At 44.8% G+C, this 22,535-nt stretch overlaps 1 protein-coding gene across 7 annotated transcripts in view; it reads right to left on the bottom strand.

Annotated features, from left to right (window-relative positions):
- Nucleotides 1–278: 278 nt before the first annotated feature.
- The window catches only part of LOC100716734 (nuclear RNA export factor 2), a 108,901-nt gene continuing 86,644 nt past the window's right edge, over nucleotides 279–22,535 (bottom strand). For 4 of the 7 annotated variants that reach the window (XM_063246201.1, XM_063246202.1, XM_063246207.1 and 1 more), the window contains 21 exons: nucleotides 14,403–14,441; nucleotides 11,909–12,089; nucleotides 11,536–11,689; nucleotides 11,166–11,249; nucleotides 10,950–11,054; nucleotides 10,760–10,840; nucleotides 10,567–10,636; nucleotides 10,314–10,402; nucleotides 10,086–10,193; nucleotides 9,800–9,909; nucleotides 8,348–8,384; nucleotides 7,875–7,943; nucleotides 7,733–7,788; nucleotides 7,485–7,592; nucleotides 7,306–7,364; nucleotides 7,074–7,189; nucleotides 6,937–6,979; nucleotides 6,283–6,355; nucleotides 5,583–5,765; nucleotides 674–734; nucleotides 279–548 (listed from right to left, as the gene is read on the bottom strand). In XM_063246201.1, the coding sequence (XP_063102271.1) occupies nucleotides 513–548; nucleotides 674–734; nucleotides 5,583–5,765; nucleotides 6,283–6,355; nucleotides 6,937–6,979; nucleotides 7,074–7,189; nucleotides 7,306–7,364; nucleotides 7,485–7,592; nucleotides 7,733–7,788; nucleotides 7,875–7,943; nucleotides 8,348–8,384; nucleotides 9,800–9,909; nucleotides 10,086–10,193; nucleotides 10,314–10,402; nucleotides 10,567–10,636; nucleotides 10,760–10,840; nucleotides 10,950–11,054; nucleotides 11,166–11,249; nucleotides 11,536–11,689; nucleotides 11,909–12,089; nucleotides 14,403–14,441 (1,862 nt within the window). In that variant the 3' untranslated portion in view covers nucleotides 279–512. Of the gene's footprint in view, nucleotides 549–673; nucleotides 735–5,582; nucleotides 5,766–6,282; nucleotides 6,441–6,936; nucleotides 6,980–7,073; nucleotides 7,190–7,305; nucleotides 7,365–7,484; nucleotides 7,593–7,732; nucleotides 7,789–7,874; nucleotides 7,944–8,347; nucleotides 8,385–9,799; nucleotides 9,910–10,085; nucleotides 10,194–10,313; nucleotides 10,403–10,566; nucleotides 10,637–10,759; nucleotides 10,841–10,949; nucleotides 11,055–11,165; nucleotides 11,250–11,535; nucleotides 11,690–11,908; nucleotides 12,090–14,402; nucleotides 14,442–17,324; nucleotides 17,464–22,535 lie in introns of those variants that run through there. The other 3 variants (XM_063246204.1, XM_063246206.1, XM_063246208.1) reach the window with 2 other exon arrangements.

Here is a 22,535-nt window from a genome sequence, read left to right as displayed (position 1 = left end):
TCCCACATCCCCTACTACCTAGGAGTCAACTCTTTTGTAAATCCCATTGTGCCAGGGTGTGTGCCTGCTTCCATAAGATCCAATCTGACAGAGGCCCGGGCCCTCCCAAAGGCCAGTCTCTGGAAGAAGCACACGTCCTCTCTTATGAGGATTTCTTCACAAAGTACCTATGGGGACCAGCTTGGTGGATCTGCTTAAGGACAGCCAGGTGTACAAGGCCTTCTGCCCTGATGGCACACAGCTGGGGCAGGGGAAAGAGCAATCCAGGACACGCAATATGCAACCTGCGATGTCACTCTTTATTGTGAGTGTAAACAGCCGTCTTGAACGGAGACAACACAGAGAACTACTGGCTATTTGGATGGTTATATTACTTGGACTACAAGTTAACCTTGGATTATTGGTGAGTCAGGCCTCCAAGCCCAGCTAGGGGTATGATTATGTGCTGGAGAACGAAAAACGATGAGGTAGATGAAGAGCAATAAGACATCCAAAGGCTCCTTTTGGGGCATTCATTTGAAGGCTTCTGCTGGGATCTTGCCCTGGGTCTGAAGGGAAGAAGTTGGGCTGTCAGAAGAGCCAGGAGCCCTGAGTACCATCCCCTGGCCGCCCCAGCCTCTACCTTCCTGAAGGCCCAGAGGCATCCATCTTTCACTCCATTCCCAGACCTCACCTGGAGCACTGTGAAGATCTGACCAGCTTTGCTGTAGTTCCACTCATTGTCCTCAAGACATCTGGAGTGAGAGAAGAAGAGGTGATCTTTGTCACTATAGGACAGACACACTGGCCACACACTGGCAAGTCTTAACCTAGGCCACTCTTTTGCTGGGGCACATTCCAGAATCAGCATTGCTATGACAAAGAAAGAATGTGAAATTCAAAACAACTGTCACTAATATGCGTGCATTGCTAGAATTCAAAGAGGAAAAATAAGTGTCTTCAAAGTAATTAATGAGCTTAATAAGTAACAATAAAAAACGCTCAAGGAAATAACAAATGGAAGTTAAGAACCAAATCATTCCAATCATTTTAAAGGTGAGATCCAAAACACATTCTGTAATACTTAACATTTGACGGTGTAGTTTTCTCATATATTCACAGGATCCTACGTATCTAATTGTGAAACATTTTTCAACTCAAAAAGAAACACTTTACAATTAGAGACCATTTCCTATTTTCCCACTTCGCACAGAATCTGACCACCACTATCCTCCTCCTCTCCTTTGTGTTCTTTATGGATGTGTCTATTCTAGACATTGCATATATATGCAATCATACGGTGTGTGCCCCTTTGAAACTGGTCTTTCAGAGAACACTGCTTTCAAGTTTCACGCATGTCATACCACGCATCAAGATTGTATTATTTTTCACGACTAAACACTATCCTCCCGTATATATGTTCCACACTGATTCCGTCCATGCATCAGCTAAAAGATTAAATTTGTGTCCTTTCCATTTTTTGCCTATTGTAAGTATCAGGGATTTCTTTTGAGGAAATTTATTTTCACAGCAGAGAATATATACGTAGAGGAATAGAATTAAGAGGTTGTATGGTTAACCGTGCATTCAACATTTTGGGGAACTGCCAATGTGTTTTCCCCAGTGACTCCTCCATTTTGTAATACTTCAAGTTTGGCAGGAGATTTCCAATTTCCCCACATCCTCACCAAAATGTGCTACCTTTCATTTTATTGGTTTAAAGCCATCCTACTGGACATGAAGCAGCAATTCATTATGGCTTAGATTTGCATGTCCCTAATGTCTAATGTTGAGAAATTTTTGTTGTGCCTGTTGGCATCTGTGTACCTTCGGGAAAATGGTGAAAATGTCAATTCAAGTCCTGTTCCTATGTTTCAGTTGGGTTGGTTGTCTTTTTATTGTAGATTTGTAAGGATTCTTCATGTATTCCTGTCAGAGTTGGGGCTTGACCATTCTGTCACTTGGCTCTGCACCTTCTTGGGAGTGTCCATTGATACTCAATAGCTTTTAATTTGACAAAGTCCAAGTTAGGTATTTTTCTTTTTGATGGTATGAAATCAATTTTAGTGATGTGCTGTCACTCTTCTCGCCAGGGCTGGTGTGTGTGCACACACTGAGGCCTGTTCTAAAACTGGGCAGCTGAGATAAATTCACACTTCTCAGAGGAAGAAATACAAATGGAAAATAAACATATAAAGTTCTTAACATCGTTGTTTACTAGAGAGATGTAAATCAAAACAATGCTGAGATTCTATCTCACTCCAGAAAGAATGGCTAGTGTCCAGAAACCAATCAATAACAAATGTTGGATAGGCTGTACGCTAAAGATACCTTCTCCACTATTGGTGGGTGTAGACTGGTGCAACTGCTGTGGAAATAAGTGTGGAGATTCCTCAAAAAAACAGGACTAGCTGTCGCATTTGACCCAGCTATTCTTCTTCTTGGTATCTTCACTGAAGAATTAAAAATATCATACTACAGAGATGTATGTGCACCCATGTTTATAACCGCAGAGTTTGTAAATAGCTAAATCTTGGAAACAACCCAAATGCCCATCAACTGAGCAATGGATACAAAAGATGTGCTCTTGTTGTACAACGGAGTACTACTCTGCCATAAAGAAGGATAAACCTAAGACATCTTTAGGTAAATGGATGCAACTTGAAACCTTACACTTAAGTGAAATAAATTGGAATCCTATGTATAAGCTTTGCACTGTCTCTCTGGTGTGAGAAAATCAAAGACCAAATGAGGACCCAAATGTACAACAGATATTAAGAAATGGGAAGAAATTATTCCAAAGGAAAGAGGAACTAAGGTAGTAAAGGGGGGAAGGGTAAAACGGAAAAAATGATTTAAAAGGAATAAACTGACAACAAAGTTTTTTTTTAAATAGGAAGGGGAAGAGGCATTGAAGGGAGGAGAGGGAATCAGAAAAAAAAAGAAGAATCAAAATATACCACGTAGGCGTATAAATTTCCTATGGTGAATATGATCATTATGTGTATCTATAATGTGCCAATGGAGTTAATTTTTAATAAATCAGTTTTACTGTTTAGGTGCTATAGCACAGTCAGAGATTTCAGTTCATCTTTTAGACTCCTACACAGTGTCGTTGATTTTATTCTGGAGTTGTTTTTTTTGTTTGTTTGTTTGTTTACTTTTATTAGTAGATGTTTGCAGTACACGTTTACCTTCACCATAGGCATAGCCCATTTCAGTTCCTTCATTTTGCACACTCCTTCTACTGCTTTTTATTTTATTCAGCATGAGATTGACTTATCTATGATACCATATAAGGTTAATTACCATATGTACACCAATAGTCCAAAGAACATATGAAACATGTAAGATAATTGTATTAAGTCAAGGTACACTTTTACATACACTGTCTGCACTGGAGTATAATACCACTTTTTTCTCCTTTACTACTCTGTCGTAAAAAAAGAATAAATGAGTTATTTGTAGGAAAATGGATACAGTTTGAGACCATTAGTAATGTTAAGTAAACATAGACACAGAAGCTTAAATATTGCATGGTTTCTCTTACATGCAAAAGTCACTCTCTCACTTTCTCTCCCAATATGAAAGAAGGAAGGAAGGAAGGGAGAAAGATAGGGAAAGAAAGAAAGAAAGACAGAAAGACAGAAAGACAGAAAGAAAGAAAAAAGGAAGGAAGGAAGAAAGAAAAGGGAAAGAATTAAAGGACAGATAATAGGATGGAAGAGAAAAAAAGATATTCTAACTTATTTCTTTTGGTGACTTACGGTTTTGGTGTCACATACAATGTATGTCATATTAAGTCTTCATGTTCTTGAATTGTCATGAATTATGTCAATTCAAGATCATGAAGACTTAACATCTGTGTTTCTAGTTGTTGGGTTTTATCCATGTAGCTGCTGATTTTTTGTTATTGATCCATTTTCAGTCAGTGTTTGTGTGCGGTTAGAGTTCGGTGCGGTGCTTAAAAATTCACTGTTTTGCAAGTGGATATCCACCATCATTATTCAGAGGACAATCTTTTTTTATTTTTATTTTTGTAGTCTGCATAACAATGCATCAAACATAAATGTGAGTGAGGGTCAGTTCAGTGAGGGGGTTCTATTCAATTACATCTTGCTGACTCTTGTGCCTGTCTATATGCGCTACCATACAGCCTTGAACACTGAAGCTTTGTAGCAGGTTTTGAAACTGAGAAGTGTGAGTCTTTGAACTTTTTCTTTCTCTTTCAAGATTGCTTTGGCTATTCCAGGTCCATTTCACTTCCTTTGGAAATTTAAGAAGACCTTAAAACTTTTCGCAAAGAAGCCATCTAGGATTTCGATAGGCATTGTATTGGGGCTGAGGATTCCTGTAGGCAATGTTATACTCTAACCACATGAAGTCTTCTGACCTATGGAGATGAGATGGCTATTCACTTGTTTAGGGTTTCTATAACTTTTTTGCAGTCATGTTTTGTCAGTGTCGGAGTGTTAAGTTTTGGGCTTCTGTTTTTCCTTAGGAAGGAAGGAAGGAAGGAAGGAAGGAAGGAAGGAAGGAAGGAAAGAAGGGAGACAGATACTATTGTAAATTCATTTGTTTGTTCATTGCCTAATTGTCACTACAAGTACACAGAAATAGAAATGACTTGGTACATTGTTTATGCACATTGCAACCTTACTGAAATTATTTGTTAGTTCTACTGGTTTGTTGTGATGAATTCTTTTGGATTTTCCACTTGAAAGTTGTCTTGGTTGCTTTCTCATTGTTGGGACAAAATGCCCAACACTCATACAATAAAGGAGGAAATGTTCATTTTTGCTCACAGTTTGTACAATTTTCAATCCATCGCTGGCTGGCTCGAAGGCACAGTGGTATGGCAGTGGGGCATGGCAGAGAAGAAAAGAGTTTATGATGGCTCGGCAGGCAGAAAGCAGAGAGGAAAAGGTACAGACATATATACATATATATATATATATATATTATGAATATGTGTATGTATGTGTATGTATAAATATGTATGTGTATATATGCATATATATGTGTCTGTATATATGTGTAAACATGTATATGTATATGTATACAGAGATGTGTATATATTTATCTGTATTTATGCATGTATAAATATGTGTATATGTGTATGTATATCTATATATCTATATGTATATCTGTATCTATCTATCTATCTCTCTATATATATCTGCAATCCCAGGCCAAGACCACAGTGGCCCACCTCTTCCCACCAGTCTTCGCCTCCCGGCATCACGTCCAGGTACGAAACCCATCAGTGGAATAATATCGTAACACCTACCTGTGATGTAGTATCACATACTCACCACCCAGTCACCTCCCAAAAGCGCCACCTAGGAGCTATGAGTGTAGAAGGCTTTGAGGTGACACCCAGATTTAAGTCATAACAAAAAGAGAATGTCACTTGAGCATCACACTACTTAAAAAATTCTTTAAATACAGCAGTAAAAAGGTATGATGCCATTTTCATGGACCCATGTTTCGGGGAAACAAAACGTTCACACGTTATTTTCCCAAATCTCATACGAGTGTCTACTAGTCACTCCCCTGCTGGTTCAGCTTCACTACACTCATGCGTGTGACCTGGCACTCACTTCTGAGCCCACTGGAGTTTCATTCCAGACTGTATGGAGAAAGCGTGCGCCATTCTCTGATGCTCCTGGGACAAGGTGGACGTGGAGCTGGAGCAAGGTGTGGCCACGGGTATGGAGAAGGCACTCTGGATCTCATCAGGCCTGGCATCCCTCACAAACAGGTGGTCATTCACAATGCATAGACTGGAGGAAAAACAGCCCCTGAAGCAACTGAACAAGGCGACAACCCCTGTGCCACTGCCACCAAGATCCTTCTTAACGACTGTCACTCAGCAATGGGATTCCTTCCATACCCCTACTGAACTTGATGCCCAGGTTACATGGCTGGCACCCATGGAGCCTACCTTTGGAGAGACTGTCTACCAACTTCACTGGACTTACAGATTTAATGCCAGTGAATTTACACTTATACCACAGACCAAGGACGGGGATGTTCTTATCCCTATTTTCAGAGAAAGACACCGAGTCACACAGAGGTCGAGTAATTTGACCAAGGACAGTGTTAGCAAGTTTGGGGGCCAGGAACTGAAGTGGCATTCCAATTCTAGAGCCATTACTCTTAACACCTTAGGCTAGACTGCTCCTTGGATCTATGTGTTGACCTTTCACATTGAGACTACCCCGAGCTCAGCACCACCACATTCCTGTGCCACTGGCCCCAGGCTGAGATGAGTGCTCCCCTCTACAACACAGCACTTACCGGGTGCTGCTGCCAGGAGTAGCGATGAATGTCCGGGTGAAGGCATGAACACAACCCTGAGACGTTCCCTGTACTTCAAGGCCAACAAACAGCAATACCCTCTTAGGGTTCCACATGCTTCACCCACTCACACAGCATTCCCCAGCCAAGGACTTGTACTGAAAGGAGCAGGACCCAAACAGTTGTTCATCCGTAGACATGAAGTTGTGGTGGGAACGGGAAGGCCACAACAGAAACAATCCTCTCCCAGTGGTGGGTCCCCTATACTTTGGGGGGAAAATCACTTCAAAAGTGAAAACCACTTCAAAAATTCACTTGATTCCCACCTCATATCTGTGTGAGAGATGAGTACTAGCTCTTCACAAATACAGGGGATGGAGAGGTCAAGTAAATGCCCATGATCACAGAGGTAACGACCTGGGAGGGGAACCGTCAAACTCCACAGCCCGTGTCCCCAGTGACTGAGGCACAGGCATGGGTCTAGGTCCGACCAGGTTGGTTTGTGTGCTGAGTGAGGGTAGGTGAACACAGAGAGGAGGACGGGCAGGAAAGGCATAGAATCACAAAGGGTGGGAGACTGTTGGGAGGGTTGGGTTCCCACCCAGGGAAGAAGAGCAGCAGGGCATCTGGGCAGGGCCTTCTACAGACACTTACTTTCCTTGAACACTCCATTCACAGAAAAGCAAAGCATCTTTTCCTGAAAGGGGAGAAAACAGGAGCTCAGGGTCCTGCTTAACTTCCTACTGTCTCCAGCTTTCCGACCGTGCCCCAGGGAGGAGGCAGGTGTTTACCGTCTGGAGCCACATGTCCACCACAAAGGTATCGCAGTCATGCCGAGTTTTGGGCAACACACAGAGGCAATCTACAATGTCTCGCTTCGTGTACTTCAGCAGCTGTCTCCGCAAGTCTGTAGAAAAGAGCAGAGGGGAAGATCAGCACACTGCCACATCCGGTCCCTTGGCTCCTATGACTGTCCCCCTCACATGACCTTCCTCTGTACAGTCTTCCCCCTCACACCCGTACCTGGTTCTTTGAGCGTCTTCAAATTCCTGCTATACTTGAAATACTCACACAAGTTGCTCCTAGGGGAGAAAAATAAAAGAAACAAGAGGTGCTCCAGTCTGCACGTGTGTTTCCAGAAGCTGTCCCATGTCTGCTGGGAAGTCACAGGCCGAGACCAGAGTCTGAGCTATAATACTCACGTGTCTAGGTCCATAGCGTTGAGGGGAATGGTCAGGGAGAAGCAGGCTTCATTGTGGTAAGCACTGAGGAGACCCTGTCGCTCTCCATAGTCATAGATCAAGTAATACCTACAGGGGAGCAAAGGGGACAGGGCAACTCTGTGATCAGAACTCCAAATGAGATCTGAAAGGCCCTAGCTATACACCAGTGCTAAGGAGGCCGATCCCATCCCAGCACTCCGCATCCTCGTAGTCCCAGGGAATCTTACTCCTGCAGGAACTGTAGAATCAGATTCTTCAAGGTCTCAGATCCTTTGTAGCTTTCCTAGAAAAACAAATCATTTTTAGGCTCTGCGGCTGACAAAACCTCCCCAGCAACACTCCAAAGCTCTCTTTGTCCCTCTTCCTCACCTTGCAGGATTCTACTAACTTGCGCAGATCAATGTCATTGACAGTTGGTGGGCGTAACTCCTGGCCATCCTGGAGAAGGAAAAGAGGAAGTCAGCAGTGCAGAGCGAGCACACGAGTGGTGCTGGATGACCAAAGAGACTGACAGGCCTAAGGGTGAACAACGGGAAGAGATGAACTGGGCAGTGGTCCTGGAAATTCCATGGGCAAGGGTACCAGGGGCACCTGTGTCATGGGGGTCTTGGAAATCTCTACTACTCGTACGCGGCTTTTGTGTGCATATGTGTCTCTGTGTGTGCTTGTAGGCATGTTTTCCAGGGAGATCACTCACCCTGTCTTTCAGGAATCCACATACTCTGAAATGGATGAGGTGCTGGTGCAAACATGTGGGCTAGCCACATCCCAAAGGGTTTGTGGGCAGGTGTGGAGGCCACGTATGAACAAAAGGAGAGACAGTGACAAAGGTAGGTACTTACCAGGCGTAACAACTTGGGGAAAAAATCCTGGATGGCACTGTCCAAAACCAAAAATCAAATAGAGTGATTTGTCTGTTCAGGGGTGCTCAGTCTCTCTCCTTCTGCCTCTTCCTCTTGCTCTCCTCCCTCTCCATGCCCCTGGGTAGGTCCCACATACACTGGCCTGATCCCCTTCCTCAGGACCAGAAGTTGACCTGGGAACCCAGGCTCCAGGGCTTGCTGCCCCTCCCTGCCTCCCTTACCTTCCTCAGAGTCCCCACAGAAGGCTTTGCAAGGAGCAGGGACCTGGGGTGGGAGCCCAGGGCTCTGCCATGATGCTGAGAGTCCAGCACGGAAGCAGGGCCATGGGGGCCATGGCAATAGAGAGGACTTGAAGGCAGGGAAGGGAGGGAGGGATGTGGGAAACAAAGGAGACTACTACTACAGACAAGCAAGAAAGGGGAAGCAAAGCCCTGTCTTGGCACTAGGGATCAGGGCTAAGAGAGAAAGACAGTGGCTCTCTTGCTGTGGCCTTTTCCTTTACCATCCCTGGCTGGCCCTGGGGCCTGAGGAAGAAAGAGAGTCCTGCTGGCTGAAGTTTGAACCTTTGTCTCCTGTGTGAGCCAAGTCTGAGCCAGACACGGGGAGCAAGGGGGCTGGGGGAGTATGGGGGTAGGGAGAGCGGGGGGTGGGGGGTGGGAGGAGCAGGGGGATGGGAGGAGCAGGGGGTCAATCCCCAGATCCAGAGAGACTGAAGGGTCTGGCTGCTCAGCTCAGCATGGGTCAGAGGGCCTGTGCCTTGCCCAAGGAATCATACTTGTCTGAAGCTGTCCGGGGCTCCTTTGAGGAACCAGCTAGTAGGATGCTGATGTAGCAGAAGAGGGGAGCTGCAGGACCCCTGAAAGGCCTATTCTTCTGCCTCTCCCACCTCCTCTGTCCTGTGCCTTCCCTTCCTCCCTCAGGCTGCCCCCTTGCTCTCTGCTCGCTACTGATGGCCCACTTTCGGCTCACTGATGCAGGGAATGGAGATTCCTCCCTGAGGAAGGCAGAGCTCTCAGCAATGGCCTAGAGGAGTGGACGCCGTGTTGGAAGCCACTCAGGGTCTCAGTGCTCAGCATGGGGCAGGAAAACTTCCATGTTAATCTGGGCCAGGTGGGGGGACCGTTTTGGGGCAAGGGAAGGAGGGCTCCTCTCGGGACCAGGGAGAGAAACCAGTATCATCTTGTGGGAGCTATGGGAGAACATGCTGGAGGAAGAGGAGGACGGGTGCAGAGAGGTGGAAAACACATTCCACACCAGGTCCGATGAAGGGAGAAGATACCTGTAAACACAGCCAAAGAACACAGATGGCAAGGGCAATGGGGTGCGGTGCACCTAGAGGACCGGGTTGCCTCCTAACACACAGTCACATCGGGGGAGAGCTCGTGCTCTTGGGCACACAGGTCCCGAGGCAGGGACAAAGGCATTGCCTACCTCACATAAGCAGATTGGTCCGCGTACTTGCTGCAAAAGGGGTTCCCTTGTAGCCACAACTCTTCAAGCTTCAGGCCTTTCACCTTGTCTAACTCCCTGATTGACTTCAGCTGCAAAACACAGCGATGCAACTGGTAAAGGAGTCCCCGGGAAAGAGGGGCATTTGGCGCCAGGTACCCCAGCCCCCCCCCCCCCCCGCCCTCACCCTGCCTGCCTCTTCCCATCACTCCAGAGGGTGCGCTCAAGCACCTCCCAACCCCAGTTTCATCTGGCTCCCTGTACTCACTTCATTTTCGGAAAGGTTCAGAATCTTCACTTGCGGGCCCTTCTCCACGATGTCCGACAGGCCATCCAGTTTGTATAATTTGTTGTTTTGCAAGTTCAAGGACAACAGCTTTTAGGAAGGGAGGGTTAAAGTGATGATTCCCATCTAGGGCCTGGGGCACAAACTTGCACCGCACCGGACCCCGCCTGCCCCTCTACCTAAATTCCGGTAGTGGGCCTAAGGACTCACCTCAGGGAAATTTCTTTCAATGATCTTCAGGGCGGCAACCATGCAACTTCTTCGATTCAGGATTATGTCAATCTCATGGTCCATCAAGTCTTCAGGAGACCGAGAAAGAGACAGAAGCAAGTGAGAAGGCTGAAAAGGGTCTGGCTGGACCAGCGCCAGTACAGACCCTCTGCAAGTTGCCTTCCATGTGTCGGCCTCCCAGGCAGATCCCTCTGCTCTCACCTGGCCTAGAGTTAGTGTGGGTCAGCCATACCTGGGTCAAAGCGGAGCTTCTGAAGATTGAGAGCCTTCTGGGAGACATCATAGCGTTTCTTCATGGTCAGCTGAGGAGACAGAGGGAATGGCTGTGAGGCTGTGTGGCTGGCAGCGACAAGAGCACCAGGGCCTGAAGGAAGAAGAGGTGTGTAAGGAAAGTGGGTACGCAGCATGCTTTGAGTCTGCATTACCTTTAGCTGCTTCATTTGTTCTGGTGTGAACTTATTCTGCACAGAGTAGGGTACAGCAGAAGGATTGACAAAGATACGTATCTGTGGGAAGGAGAGGATCTCTGATCACCAAGACGACAACCAGCAGTCAGCCTCTGGCCTGCTCACCAGCTCCAAGACTAGGGTGCAAGGAATGGCCCCCAGCACGCACCTTTTGGTTCTCCTCATCATAAATCTTGTTGCTGGCATCTTTTATTGCGGAGGCGGTGCTCACACCCTGGACGAAGAACAGGGCCCTATTTTCGATGTAGTGGAACTACAGGCAGAGATGGCAGAAACAGTGGTGTCAGATGCCAGTGGCCCCTGCGGAGACACGCCTCCCTGCTTCCCTGGGGCCCACTCGGCTGGGTTCCCTGTCCTCTCTTACATCAACCGGGCTGAAGGAGACACTGCAATGGCACTGGATTAAATTCATTAGCCAGGTCTTGTCGTATGTTCTGCCAAGTGGAATCTAAAGGTAAAATCAGGAATAGGAGAAAGAGACACCACACAGGATTAGGATGGAGAACACACTCAACTAAGTGTGCTTTTCTGACTTTCTGCATAGCTTTAAAGGACTTCTGACAGGAATGCTGGCATGATTCCTTGTTTCTGTGCCCAGTAGGGATTTCCTAATCTTCCTTTCTCTCTATCTAGGGGTTCTTCTCCACATTACCAACATACCATGGTTAATGCAATCTTCCTTCTGTTAGGTTCCAAAATACTCTAGCTAAGGTAGACTCTGCCAGGACACTCACTGTGACCTTGAACCAGCTCTGCCGGGTTCCATCCCGTGTGTCCATCTTCATTTCTCTGTCTCTCAGCTGTGGATCTCTGCACACATTAACACGGCTTTTGTGCACATCACACCCTCTCCCTCTGCTCCTGTGGTGTTGTCTGACGTAAGGAATGCTGGCCAAGGGGAGAGAAAGAAAGTGTCCATAGGTGCAAAGAATGTCTTCTATACACCCTCCTCGATCCAATATCAGGGCCACAACTTGGACTGCTCAACAAGTAATACACATCCCCCACTCTTCAGCTGTCCAGTGAGAGACAACAAAGAAGACCGCATGGAGTGAAGGAGTCATGCGGTTCTGGGCCTGCTACTGGCCCACCAGGCTGATCACTTACTATCTCACTCTGCGATCCTCATAAAAATCCTTTATCGCATTTGAATCATCCTTCGGGAAGTGTGAAGACAGAAGCCCATGCCGACTATGTTCATGACGAGTGCTCCTTCTGTCAAAATTACCATAGGAAGCCCTCCCATTTCCCCTTCTTCTTCGAAGAGCACTGGTGCCATCACCATATCCTGAAACAGGGAACAAAGATACAAGCTCAAAGACATGTCCACGGTCCACCTACCAGACACCACATCATGAGCTAACAGTGCGGCAGGATAAGCAAAGGGCCAACCTGCCCGCAGGGACCAAATTGCACAAGCCCCAGAGAGCCAACTTCTCTGTCTGTCCCGACATGAGAAGCTTATCCCAACAGGTTGAACAATCAGGAGAAGTATCTTTGGAGGAGGAAGCAACCATGTTGAACCTTCTACAAAGTGGAACAAGACTGCTAAGGAACAGGGGTGTGTGTGCCCATAGGTCACCTAAACAACAGCTGCACACACCAGGAAGCTGCCCAAATCTTGGCCTCTCTCAGGCTTCCCTCCTCCTAACAATTATGTAACACCAACAGCTGGGAGGCCACCTCTCACACCTCCCAAACCCTCTCAGCCACGGAACTGATTTGGTGAAGGTTCAGGAAGCTGTACTTCCTTTGCAGGTGCACTACCAACTTTAATGACTGGTGGGATGCAGGAAACAGCCTCCTGAACTCTCCCCAGGTCAGGGAATTCGTTCTATATGACTTCAGTTGTTTCAAATTTGTCCAAGTTGACTTGAGGGTCCGGAAGAGTCTCTGTCTTTGTGATTGCAACATGACCCTTTAGTGTATTCTGCTATTCTTGGGTGGAGTTTCTAGCTAGGTGATTTAGATCCTGTTACTGTAACATATTATTCAGATCTCCGACATCCTAGCTGATCTTCTGTCCCATAATTCTAGAGATTAGGGTGTTCAAGGCCCCAGCTCTCCCTGTGGCTTCAGCTATTTCTCCGTCCACCAGGGATTGCTTCACGTACTTTGTGTCTCTGTTGCTTGGTGTGTACGCACTTAGGACCCTTCCAGCTCCCTGGAGGATGATCCTTTTACCATTATGTAGTGCCCTCTTTGTCTTGCTAGCCTCAAGTACACTTATAAAATGTTTTGGTTATATCTCACCCTGTATTCACTCCCAGAAGTTGCTTTTGTTTTTCGATCCCCCCACACTCCCCATCGACGTATCTAATTCACCAGCTACCAAGATTTGGAGGTCTGCTGCTGTTGTTTTTCACACTCAGAAGAAATAATAGCACCTCAGTTCTTTCTCCCACAGGTCGAATCACTACGGACATTTTATTTTGAGCACAGTCGACTGAAACCATGTACCAGCAGCGAGTAATGTTAGTACTTTGGGAGGCATGAGGATTAAGATAAATCAGACCATCATGAACCAGCTTCCTCACAGACTGCAACATTTAAGGTTCTTCATGTTTGTGAGCTTCACGATTTGTGCATTAATTATTCCACATTGCCTCTGGACACACTTATGGATAAAAACTGGCTCATTCCCAATCACTTTACAATGCACTGATGGTGAACTCACTGCTTTCACGGTGCGACTCACCATCAGGACAGTCCTTCTGAGAACTTTAGCACTTCTCTTATGTGGGAGAAGGGGCTGGAAATGAAATCAAAGACAGCAGGCCACTTGACCCACACATTCTACTTGCTTGTCCTCAAAAACTTGGGTGCGGCCTGGAGTGCTCACTTTTCATCACACTCCACATTCAACGAATCCAGATATTTCTCTTAGCCCTCCTTCAAAATGTACCCGGAGTCCATCCAATTCTCACCTCCTCCAGGGCCACCGCCACCACCCTGGCCAGGTCACCATCATCTATCTCCTGGATTATACTGCCTTCCAATTGGGATTGCTGTTTGTACACTGCCCCCCTTACCATCTATTTTTCAACACAGAAGGAAGAGTGATTAAGAAAAGAAAGGAAAAAAAAAAAAAGCACATGTCAAATCTTGTCACTCCTCTGCTCAAAATTTTATAATGCGGGTTTGCAGCCCATTCATATGTTAAACAAACACAAGTCTGTAACAATACTCTAAAACAGAAACAAAAAGATCTTTGTTGGGGACATCTGAAGAATGCCAGGAAAACAAGGTGTTTTCACCATAATTCATTACCAAAAGCCAAACATCAGATATTTTAAGTGCAGGTTAACAAGACACTCGCTCCGTGATGGAGTACAGCAAGGGTCTGAGTCCACTTGGAGAACTAGTATTACTTCACACAAAACATCACCGAGGGAAAAGTGGGAAAGTGAGCTAGCTGAAAGCCACAGCTACAATCTCAGTCAAGGCCCCATGTTGGTAATCACACTGGACAGACAGCATGATAAAAAAACAAAAACAAAAACAAAAAACAGAAAGAAAAGATAAATGAAAGTCACAGAAGGATTCGATAGAGAGAGACAACACTGAAGACAAAACGCACGGTAGACCCGTGCCCACTTACTGAACTGCTGCATCTCAGCCCAGTCCTTGGCTTGTGGCCCTGTGGTGAGAATCAAAAGCAACAGCAGGGTTATTACAAAGTAGCTAGTGCCTCTCACTGTCAGCCTGGGTTGACCTCAGGCTCCACCACCTCCCGCACAGAAACACAATGGGTGTCATTTATGACACCAAGAGGCTTCCTAAGACACCTCCCATGACACTTTGGAATTCTAACTACCTCAGTGCCATGCTGCCGAGTACAGGACAGCAACACTCCTGCTGACCAGGGTAAAAAGGAAACCCTCACTTGCCCAGTGACAACCCCTAGCTGCTCCGTGTTGGGCACACTCTTCTCTGTTTCTCTTGACCTGCTCACAGTGCTCTTGACCTGCTCGTGTGCTCACATGGGCACGTAGCTGTGTGTTGTATTATGTGCTTTTATAATTAGGTTACAGATACATACGTTCCAAGTGTATGTTGCTAACTATGTGGCTACACAAAACAGGATTCCACTACAGTTTCTTTTCATGGCCAAATGTTGTTCCTTGTTTTGAATGTGCTTTTTACATCTCTTCTCACCTCTTGGTATTTTAATATATGTTTGCTTCTAGTTAAGCAAGTAATCAAAATGTGACCATGTGATTATGGTCACAGGGTCACAGGGTCACAGGGTCACAGTAATCAAATTCTCTGTTCAAGACAACAGGAAACCAATACTCATGGGTTGCCCAGAATAACAGAGCATCCCCTTTAGCGTGGAGCACGCTAAAGGGCCCAGTGGACCAGAGCATGGGCTTCAGAGTAGATCCAGGATCTTCCACCTCTGCTCTAGTTTTCCAGGAGACATACATGAAAAAATTTAAGTACAAGCGATAGCTTCCTATGGATACCCAATGACACCAAGCATATTTCATCTACTTGTGTGAGCCTCACTCCCGAGAACACATCTCATGATCCAGAATTCATTCTTTGAAGCAGACATCTCACATTTTGTATTTATCAACAATAGACTCTGTTTAAATACATTCACATACTTTCATGGCTCTGCTTTGAAGACTCTTTAAGACAGAAGTGTTATGGAGCCAAAGAGTGGCTGATATTTTTCAGAACCGAGGCAGAAATGATTGATCTCGCAATGGAATATACACGGAAAAGAAGAGGATGTCATGAGTTCACGACATACAGAGTGAAAAGGGGAGGTCTGCAGGTCAGAAAGATGAGGGTGCGTGCTGCAAAAAGCATGGAAAATACACTGAAAAAGCTCGCAGCGAAGTCAGTTCATCCTGGAGACATGCACCCCTCCACTTCACCCTCAAGTCGAAGACTAGAGAAACAATTCCTGCACAGTCTAAGAAAAACAGAGACACTGCAGGGAAACAGCATTCACTGACGGGTCTCTTGGGAAGAAGACCTGGAGCCAGAGGTCTTGGTCTTAGGAGTCCCGTGTATTCATCACTGTCTGGATATTGAGTCTTGCCCAAACACTCACTTCTGACCCAACACAGATGCATGTGATTATGGTCACAGGGTCTGAGGTCAGATGACGTCGGGGATTTGAAGCCTGATGTTAATTCTGTGGTTCAGGGTAAGTAACGCTGTCCTCACACTCCCATAAGTTCTTGCTTTGTTTGTTCCTTTGTTCTAACTGAGGGGGGGGAGGGGGGTAGGTTGTTGTTGTTGTCATCACCCGTATGGGGTTATTGTGAAAAGTGTGTTAACACGTGAACATACGTGGAAAGAATCTGGAGAAATGTCTGCATATTATAAGTATGTTGGCTACTACTAGGTCAAGTACCTAGCACAACTTCCAATCCTTAGTGAGATATGGATACATGCTAGCTGCACTCCTTGCTAACTAGTCCTAGAAGTGACAACCACCAACCAACTGGGTAAAGGGGAGCAGGCCACATGTCAGCTATTACTGTATTGTACAGAATGACAGTACTAAACACGGCAGTCCCGCTAGAACAGGATAAGGGAACCAAAATGGAAAGTGCCGATACTGGAGCACTTATGTGGAAGGATTCAGCAATGGGGTTGTTTCCACTTCCAATCTTTGGGCAGAAAAGTATTATCACTCCAGAAAGGCCTGAGGTTTAAGTGGTTGACTCTAAGAAGCAAGACAGACTATTCATCACATGACTTTTGCCACATGACACCAGGCCAAAAAAACCCCTGTCAGGTAACAAAGCTGTGCACTACGGTATGTTTCTTCAGAAGAAAGTATGGATGGAAGTTATGGTATTTGTGTGAAAATATAATCCCGAAAAGGTCAGTCAAAGGAACACAGGAGATTGTCAACTGTGTGTCTAAGTGAGCGGTTTGGAAGCAGAACAGTTGCATTTTCACTTCTGTGCTTTCCTTGTCTAAAAGTGTCTTTCTGCCTGTGTTGGAGATTTGCCATACTTGCAGAAAAGCACTATTTCTCTTGACTCCACTCCACATATAACAGAAACAATTTATTATTGATAACCAGATGTATCTTCTCTGTGATAAATGAGCTACCTTTCTTTCAAAGATTCACCCAGCATCTCCTGAGCCCAAGTTCCTGACATGTAAAACTCAGGGATAGGGCTAGCCACCACCTCAGTCAAAGTGTAGAACATACATCACACACACCAGAATGGTCCCACTGAAACTCTTTTTTTGCCCCTGGTCCCATGCAGGCCTTGATTTGCTCTACGTTACTGTATGTCAGTTTTATTCTTTTATAATTTCGTGTAAATGGAATTGAAAACCCTATACCCCCTTGGCTCTGGCATCCTTTAGCCAGCATAAATGCTTTAGAGATCCATCCACATCCTTCCCTTGTTACTGCAGGAACATAGTGCACCATAGAGACACCAGGTGGTGAGCCTGTGGCACCCGTTCTGGAGCCAATTGTTTGCTACACTGAAAGCTCTAAAAGGTGCGCTATCATTAGCATAGACCAAAGATTGTTTACCTTCGATGCCTTTGTTAGAATGAAGCTTCAGGAGGAAGAAGACGTAGGTCTTTTTGTTCAATCAACCGTCATTCTTGGACAGTCTCTAGTCCTTCATTTTCATGAGCATAGCTTCCCTTTTTATTGCTCCTTTATGTCTCTGTGGAAATCGCATCACAAAGTTGTTTTCAGTCTTTTCTGTTCTTTTCTTTTTCATTTCTTTCTTCCTTTTTTCTCTTCCCTCAGAACCCATCTTTGGATTTCATGAATCTGAGCTGTCCCTTCCTTGCTGATCCTGGCTTGGGCTTGTGACTGTCCCCTGCAGCAGCAGCTTCACTGTTGAATCAGCCCTGGTTCCCAGACCCTTTGCTCTAGCCTTGCCAGCAGTTTTGCTTCATCCCAAACCCAAGCTGCAGTGGCTGGTGCTTTACCACTGTGTTTTCCCAATTCCTTGCTCCTTCAAAGAGACAGTCTTTCAATTATGTACGATTCAATTATTCCATTTCATAGTTTTCCAATGTAGCTGTTTACTTGCTATGATTGGAACATTATTAATCCAAAGCCCAATTATAAAAGTTGCAAATACTGTGCCACAATGGAACTCTAATCATTTAAATTGTTCAAGTAGTTGCCAACCCTGAATACACATCACAGCTACTTGGGGAGACGGGAAAAGTCATCAGGATGAGAGGTTCCACCCAGAATGCTGAGAGAGAATCTGGTTCAGACCAGGTGAGCTCCTCTCTAAGCTCTTCCTGTCACTGCACTATGCAACCAATGTTACAAAGGATAGGAGCATGTAGAAATGTTTGCTTTCGAGCTGTTCTTGCCAGATGGTGACAGAAGTGGCTACCACCTCAATTTGATGACCTTATGCTCAGGAATTTCTTAGAAATCTAAGGAGTCTATTAGATTTGTGGGGGGTGGGGATCAGCAAAGTTCATCGTGTGGTCAGAATCTGGCCCACAGCTTCTTGTTGTGCAGCCTGAAGTCTGAGATGTGAGTTATATATTTTAATGGCTGAAAAGGTAAAGAGAAGGGTCTTTTACACAGATGCCTGAAAATTATTTGAAATTCATGTCACCAAACCCAGGCTGATCCTAAGATCCTTCAGCATCCCTTGCTTGCAGCATCCCTTGCTTCCAAAAACTGTCACTGGCCATACCAGCCATATTTATGCTGGGGCTATGACTGCTTTGGCTCTACAAAGGCAGAGTTGAAGAATTTGAGCAGAGACTTAATGGCCTGAAAAGCCGCAAGTGTTCATGATCAGGCCCTCTCAAGGGCAAGTGCTTTGAGCTCTGTCTCAGCCCAAAGATTTGTAGAGCAAGCTCACGGCAACTCTGGGACATGACTGCGAGTTCCACTGGCTAAGCCTAGGAGGAAGTTGCGCTCCAGTTCCCTGTGTCTTAATTGTAGGGTCTTCTGCAGTAGATTCTTCTACAAAGGTGCTCTGGGACAGGTATGGGAGCAGCATAAGGGGTGGTCATTGACCCTCAAAACTTGAAACTCACCATAGAGTTTCTTTCATTCTTATTTTCTTCATTTATTAGAAACATGTCATATTCTAGAGAAATACCCATAATGTTGTACTTATTTTTAATGGATCAAATGTAAACTTAAGATAATATTTGAATATTTCAAGATCCAGGGAACCTAAGGACCAACCAACCAATTTCACAGATCACTGTAGGTCAGACTGTCATTGCTACCCTTCCAGCCTTACTGCCTATCTAGATTAGCAGCATGTTGGTTAATCCCGAAGATTCAGTGCTATCACTGCACCTCTGGCCCCAGGGTGCATTCATCAACAATAAAATGGGAGTGACTACAATGGCAGAATCTCCTGCCTTAGCTGGTGCCTACAGAAGTCTACCACTGCAGAGCACTTTAATGATGACAGCACCCTCCTCAATCACAGGATGCTCAAGACCACAGGGAAAGGAGTGTCACTGGCATCTCTCAAAGTAGCTGCTTTGTCCACCTGTTCACTGACAGCAAACATGTCCTTTCAAGTGACCACAAGTGACAAACTGCATGCCACAGAACACCTGTATCTCTTCCTCTCCTGTGAATTGGACTTTTGTCATCTTTGTGCCTATTGAAGTCACCAAACCCAGGCTGATCCTAAGATCCTTCAGCATCCCTTGCTTGCAGTGAACTTTGGTGTCAGTTATTGTATTAACCAAGGTTCCAATTTGCCTATGCCAGAAATCACTCCAGCTGTTTTATGAAGACGAGACATACTTTAAATATTATGTCATATTGATTACATAAACTCTGTAAGGACAAGAAGAGCAGGATCAGATATTGCCAGGCCAAGGGAAAACTCTTGCATGCTATGTGACTGTCACCACTGAAATGCCACCACTACCTTTTAACTGACCTGTATGACAGAAACTAAATTCCAGAATCTTTTCCCTTAAACTGAGACAGCTCTCTCATTACAAGTAGCTGACTCCGTACGCTGGTCCTACATGACTCAGCGTCCGCTCTGAGACTCAAGTTCGCATATGTGTTTAATGTGATTGATCTTTCCTTTGCAATACAAACCCGAAGGGCTCCTGGAAAATATGCATGCCAGAATGTCCCTGTGAGCTCCTAGGTGCATCTCCGTGTAACTTTCCAGTTTCTACCATCTAGGAAAACATATGAGACTGTTTAAGAGAACGAGATGGTTTCTGAGTGAACCAATGGATCCTATATTTCACAAAGCATTATATATTATATGCTCTTCTAAATGATATATTCATCATGAACATGTCTGTGTTGTTTGGTTTTGTGCATATTACTCTTACACTCAACAAACATGTCAGTGTGTTTACCCTTAATGTTCCGCAGCCTTTCTTGAGGTTTCGAGGAAGACAACCATGTGGGCAGCTCTTTATTTCTATGCTTGTACATGTAATCATTTAAATCTGTATATACACAGGCATGTGACATGCCTTTGCTCTGCTGCCTGTTACAATGTACAGCTTACTGCAGTAGATTCACAGTGATGTTGATGAGAGATCCTCATAAGGAGTCATCCAAATCCAACTGTAAATGGAACACTTTCAATGTTTTACAACTAAGTGTGGTATTTGGTGTGCCTTTTTACTTTGTACTGCCGGTCAATGGACAGAAGTATTATTCTGTTTCTGACTTGGTGGGAATCACTCTTACTGCTATGCTTGCTAATTTACTTCGTGTCTTTTTTTAGTGGGTCTTTACGAAAATCACCCTTTTCTACTTGCATTCTTCCGGTAATGTGTTAAATCACATTGTGAACCTCTTAAAAATGATGAACTAACTTCCTGAGCTTGGGGTTGAACACAATTAAATCAAGCTGTGTTATGCTGCTTTAGTCATGGTTGGCTTGGCTCTGCTACTGATTTCTTTGATCATTTCTCATGAATGTAGCTAATGCAACTACTGCCCAGTAATTTTGCCATTGCATGGATTACTTGCAATGAGTGCTTTAGCAGTGGTAAGGTTTTTCTTCTACATCAGGCTTGAAAGTTGTAATTTCTCCTGGGATAGTATCTACCTAATTCAAAATTTTAAATTCCAAGCACATCTTTATCTTCTGATCTATTCAGGCCTTTCTGTAACTGCATGCACGACACTTTCTTCATAAGCCAAGTGTGGCTTTTCTTTGCCTTTTCTCTAATTTTCTCCAGCCATGGAGAAGGTTTTATTGTCATCCTATCTGCAAAACCCTGATATTTACCATTTTTTTTGAACTACATTTCCTGTGTAACCAGTTCCACTTAATGTCTATGGTTAGTGTTGTTAATTTTCCTGGCAATATGTAAAGACACAAGATCAATAAACGGTCCTTTCACTTACCACTGAGTTTTATTTTTTTTTATAATTTTTATTCTTAAATACAATGGATAGTCTAGTATATGATGTATTCACTTGTTTGGACAAGGCCTGAGGCTTATCAGTATTGGTGTTTTTGACCAGAGTCATCATATCTAATTGAAGCAACTCTCAGAGTATCACAGGGTTAAGCAATATCAGGAATTCTATCACAGAAGTAAAGGAATTTTTATTAGAAATAGGTATGAACCCCATTTAAGAGAATTGCGTGAGATGTGGAAGGAAACATAAAGGACGCCGACTTTGAAATCGCACCTTTCTGGATTCAAACTGTAGTTCTGTCACCTATGGCCTCTGTGACACTAGGCAAGTCCTTAACCTCTCTGAGCTTCCATTTCTCCACACAGCGCAGCGCCGCTGTACACCAAGGGCTTTCACTGTCCCTTCTTCCAGGCACTGTCCTGATAGAAATGCAGCTCCCAATTGCATTTGATTGGGTAGGTTGTGTGAGTGAATAGCTCTGGCCAGGCCCATTGTGAATGTCTGTGCTATTCCTAAACCAGAACATTGGGTTCCAGTTTGACACACTCTGGGGCTCTCTCCCCATCTGGCACAGTGAGTGACCATTTTCAACCTAGATAGTGGCTTCTCCATCAGTTTGGGTGGCCAAAGTATTGCACTAGGAGCCAGCCACTCAAGGCCCCAGCATCCACCATCGATGCAGGATTCACACCTGCCCTGAATATGCCCATGCGCTACAAGGCCCCCAGATGTGGTGCTTGCCTATAACCCTGTCACAACCCAACTTCTCCTGACTCATAAGTAAATTAAGAGAGCGATCTCTCAGAATTTTTCTGTGGGTGACTTGAGACAATTACATGACAGTATTATCATGGTGCTTGCCATAGAACAGGGACTCGAAATACAGCTGCTGTAGTTACTAAAGGTTAGTAAGACAGTTTTCAAAAAGGTGGCTCATTCATATAAAACGAGGGGTAATGAGCACACTCATCCTCACAGGTAAGTTGCTAACCAATGAGACACTTCATTTGATGCAACAGATAACACTTCCTAATGACTTACATTGATGTGGTGATTTTACCACCATGATTTCAGAAGCATACTTAAAATTGGGGGTACTTCTCAGGCAGGAAAAAAAAAAGACAAAATCAAGAGGGAGAGAAACTGCCTAATGAAACAAGATGAATGAAGGAGCACTAAGTAATCTCTCAATGAGAAAAGCAGGTTATAATTATTATAAACATGCACTGCATTATTCTTAGTAAAGAGCAGCACACGGATTTAAGTCGGCAAAAGAGTTACACTAGTTTGAACAACATTTCCTGAAGAACATGAGCACCTCCAAGCCTCTGTGGGAAAAACATTTCATTCCCATAGGAGCTAGAGGAAACTACCCCTCCCTTG

The sequence above is a fragment of the Cavia porcellus genome, unplaced genomic scaffold (assembly GCF_034190915.1).
Source record: "Cavia porcellus strain 051 isolate PalLab524CR breed Dunkin Hartley unplaced genomic scaffold, mCavPor4.1 scaffold_3, whole genome shotgun sequence".
Lineage (NCBI taxonomy): Eukaryota > Metazoa > Chordata > Mammalia > Rodentia > Caviidae > Cavia > Cavia porcellus.
The sequence above is the reverse complement of the archived record's forward strand: the minus strand, read 5'-3'. Positions and strand labels throughout refer to the sequence as shown.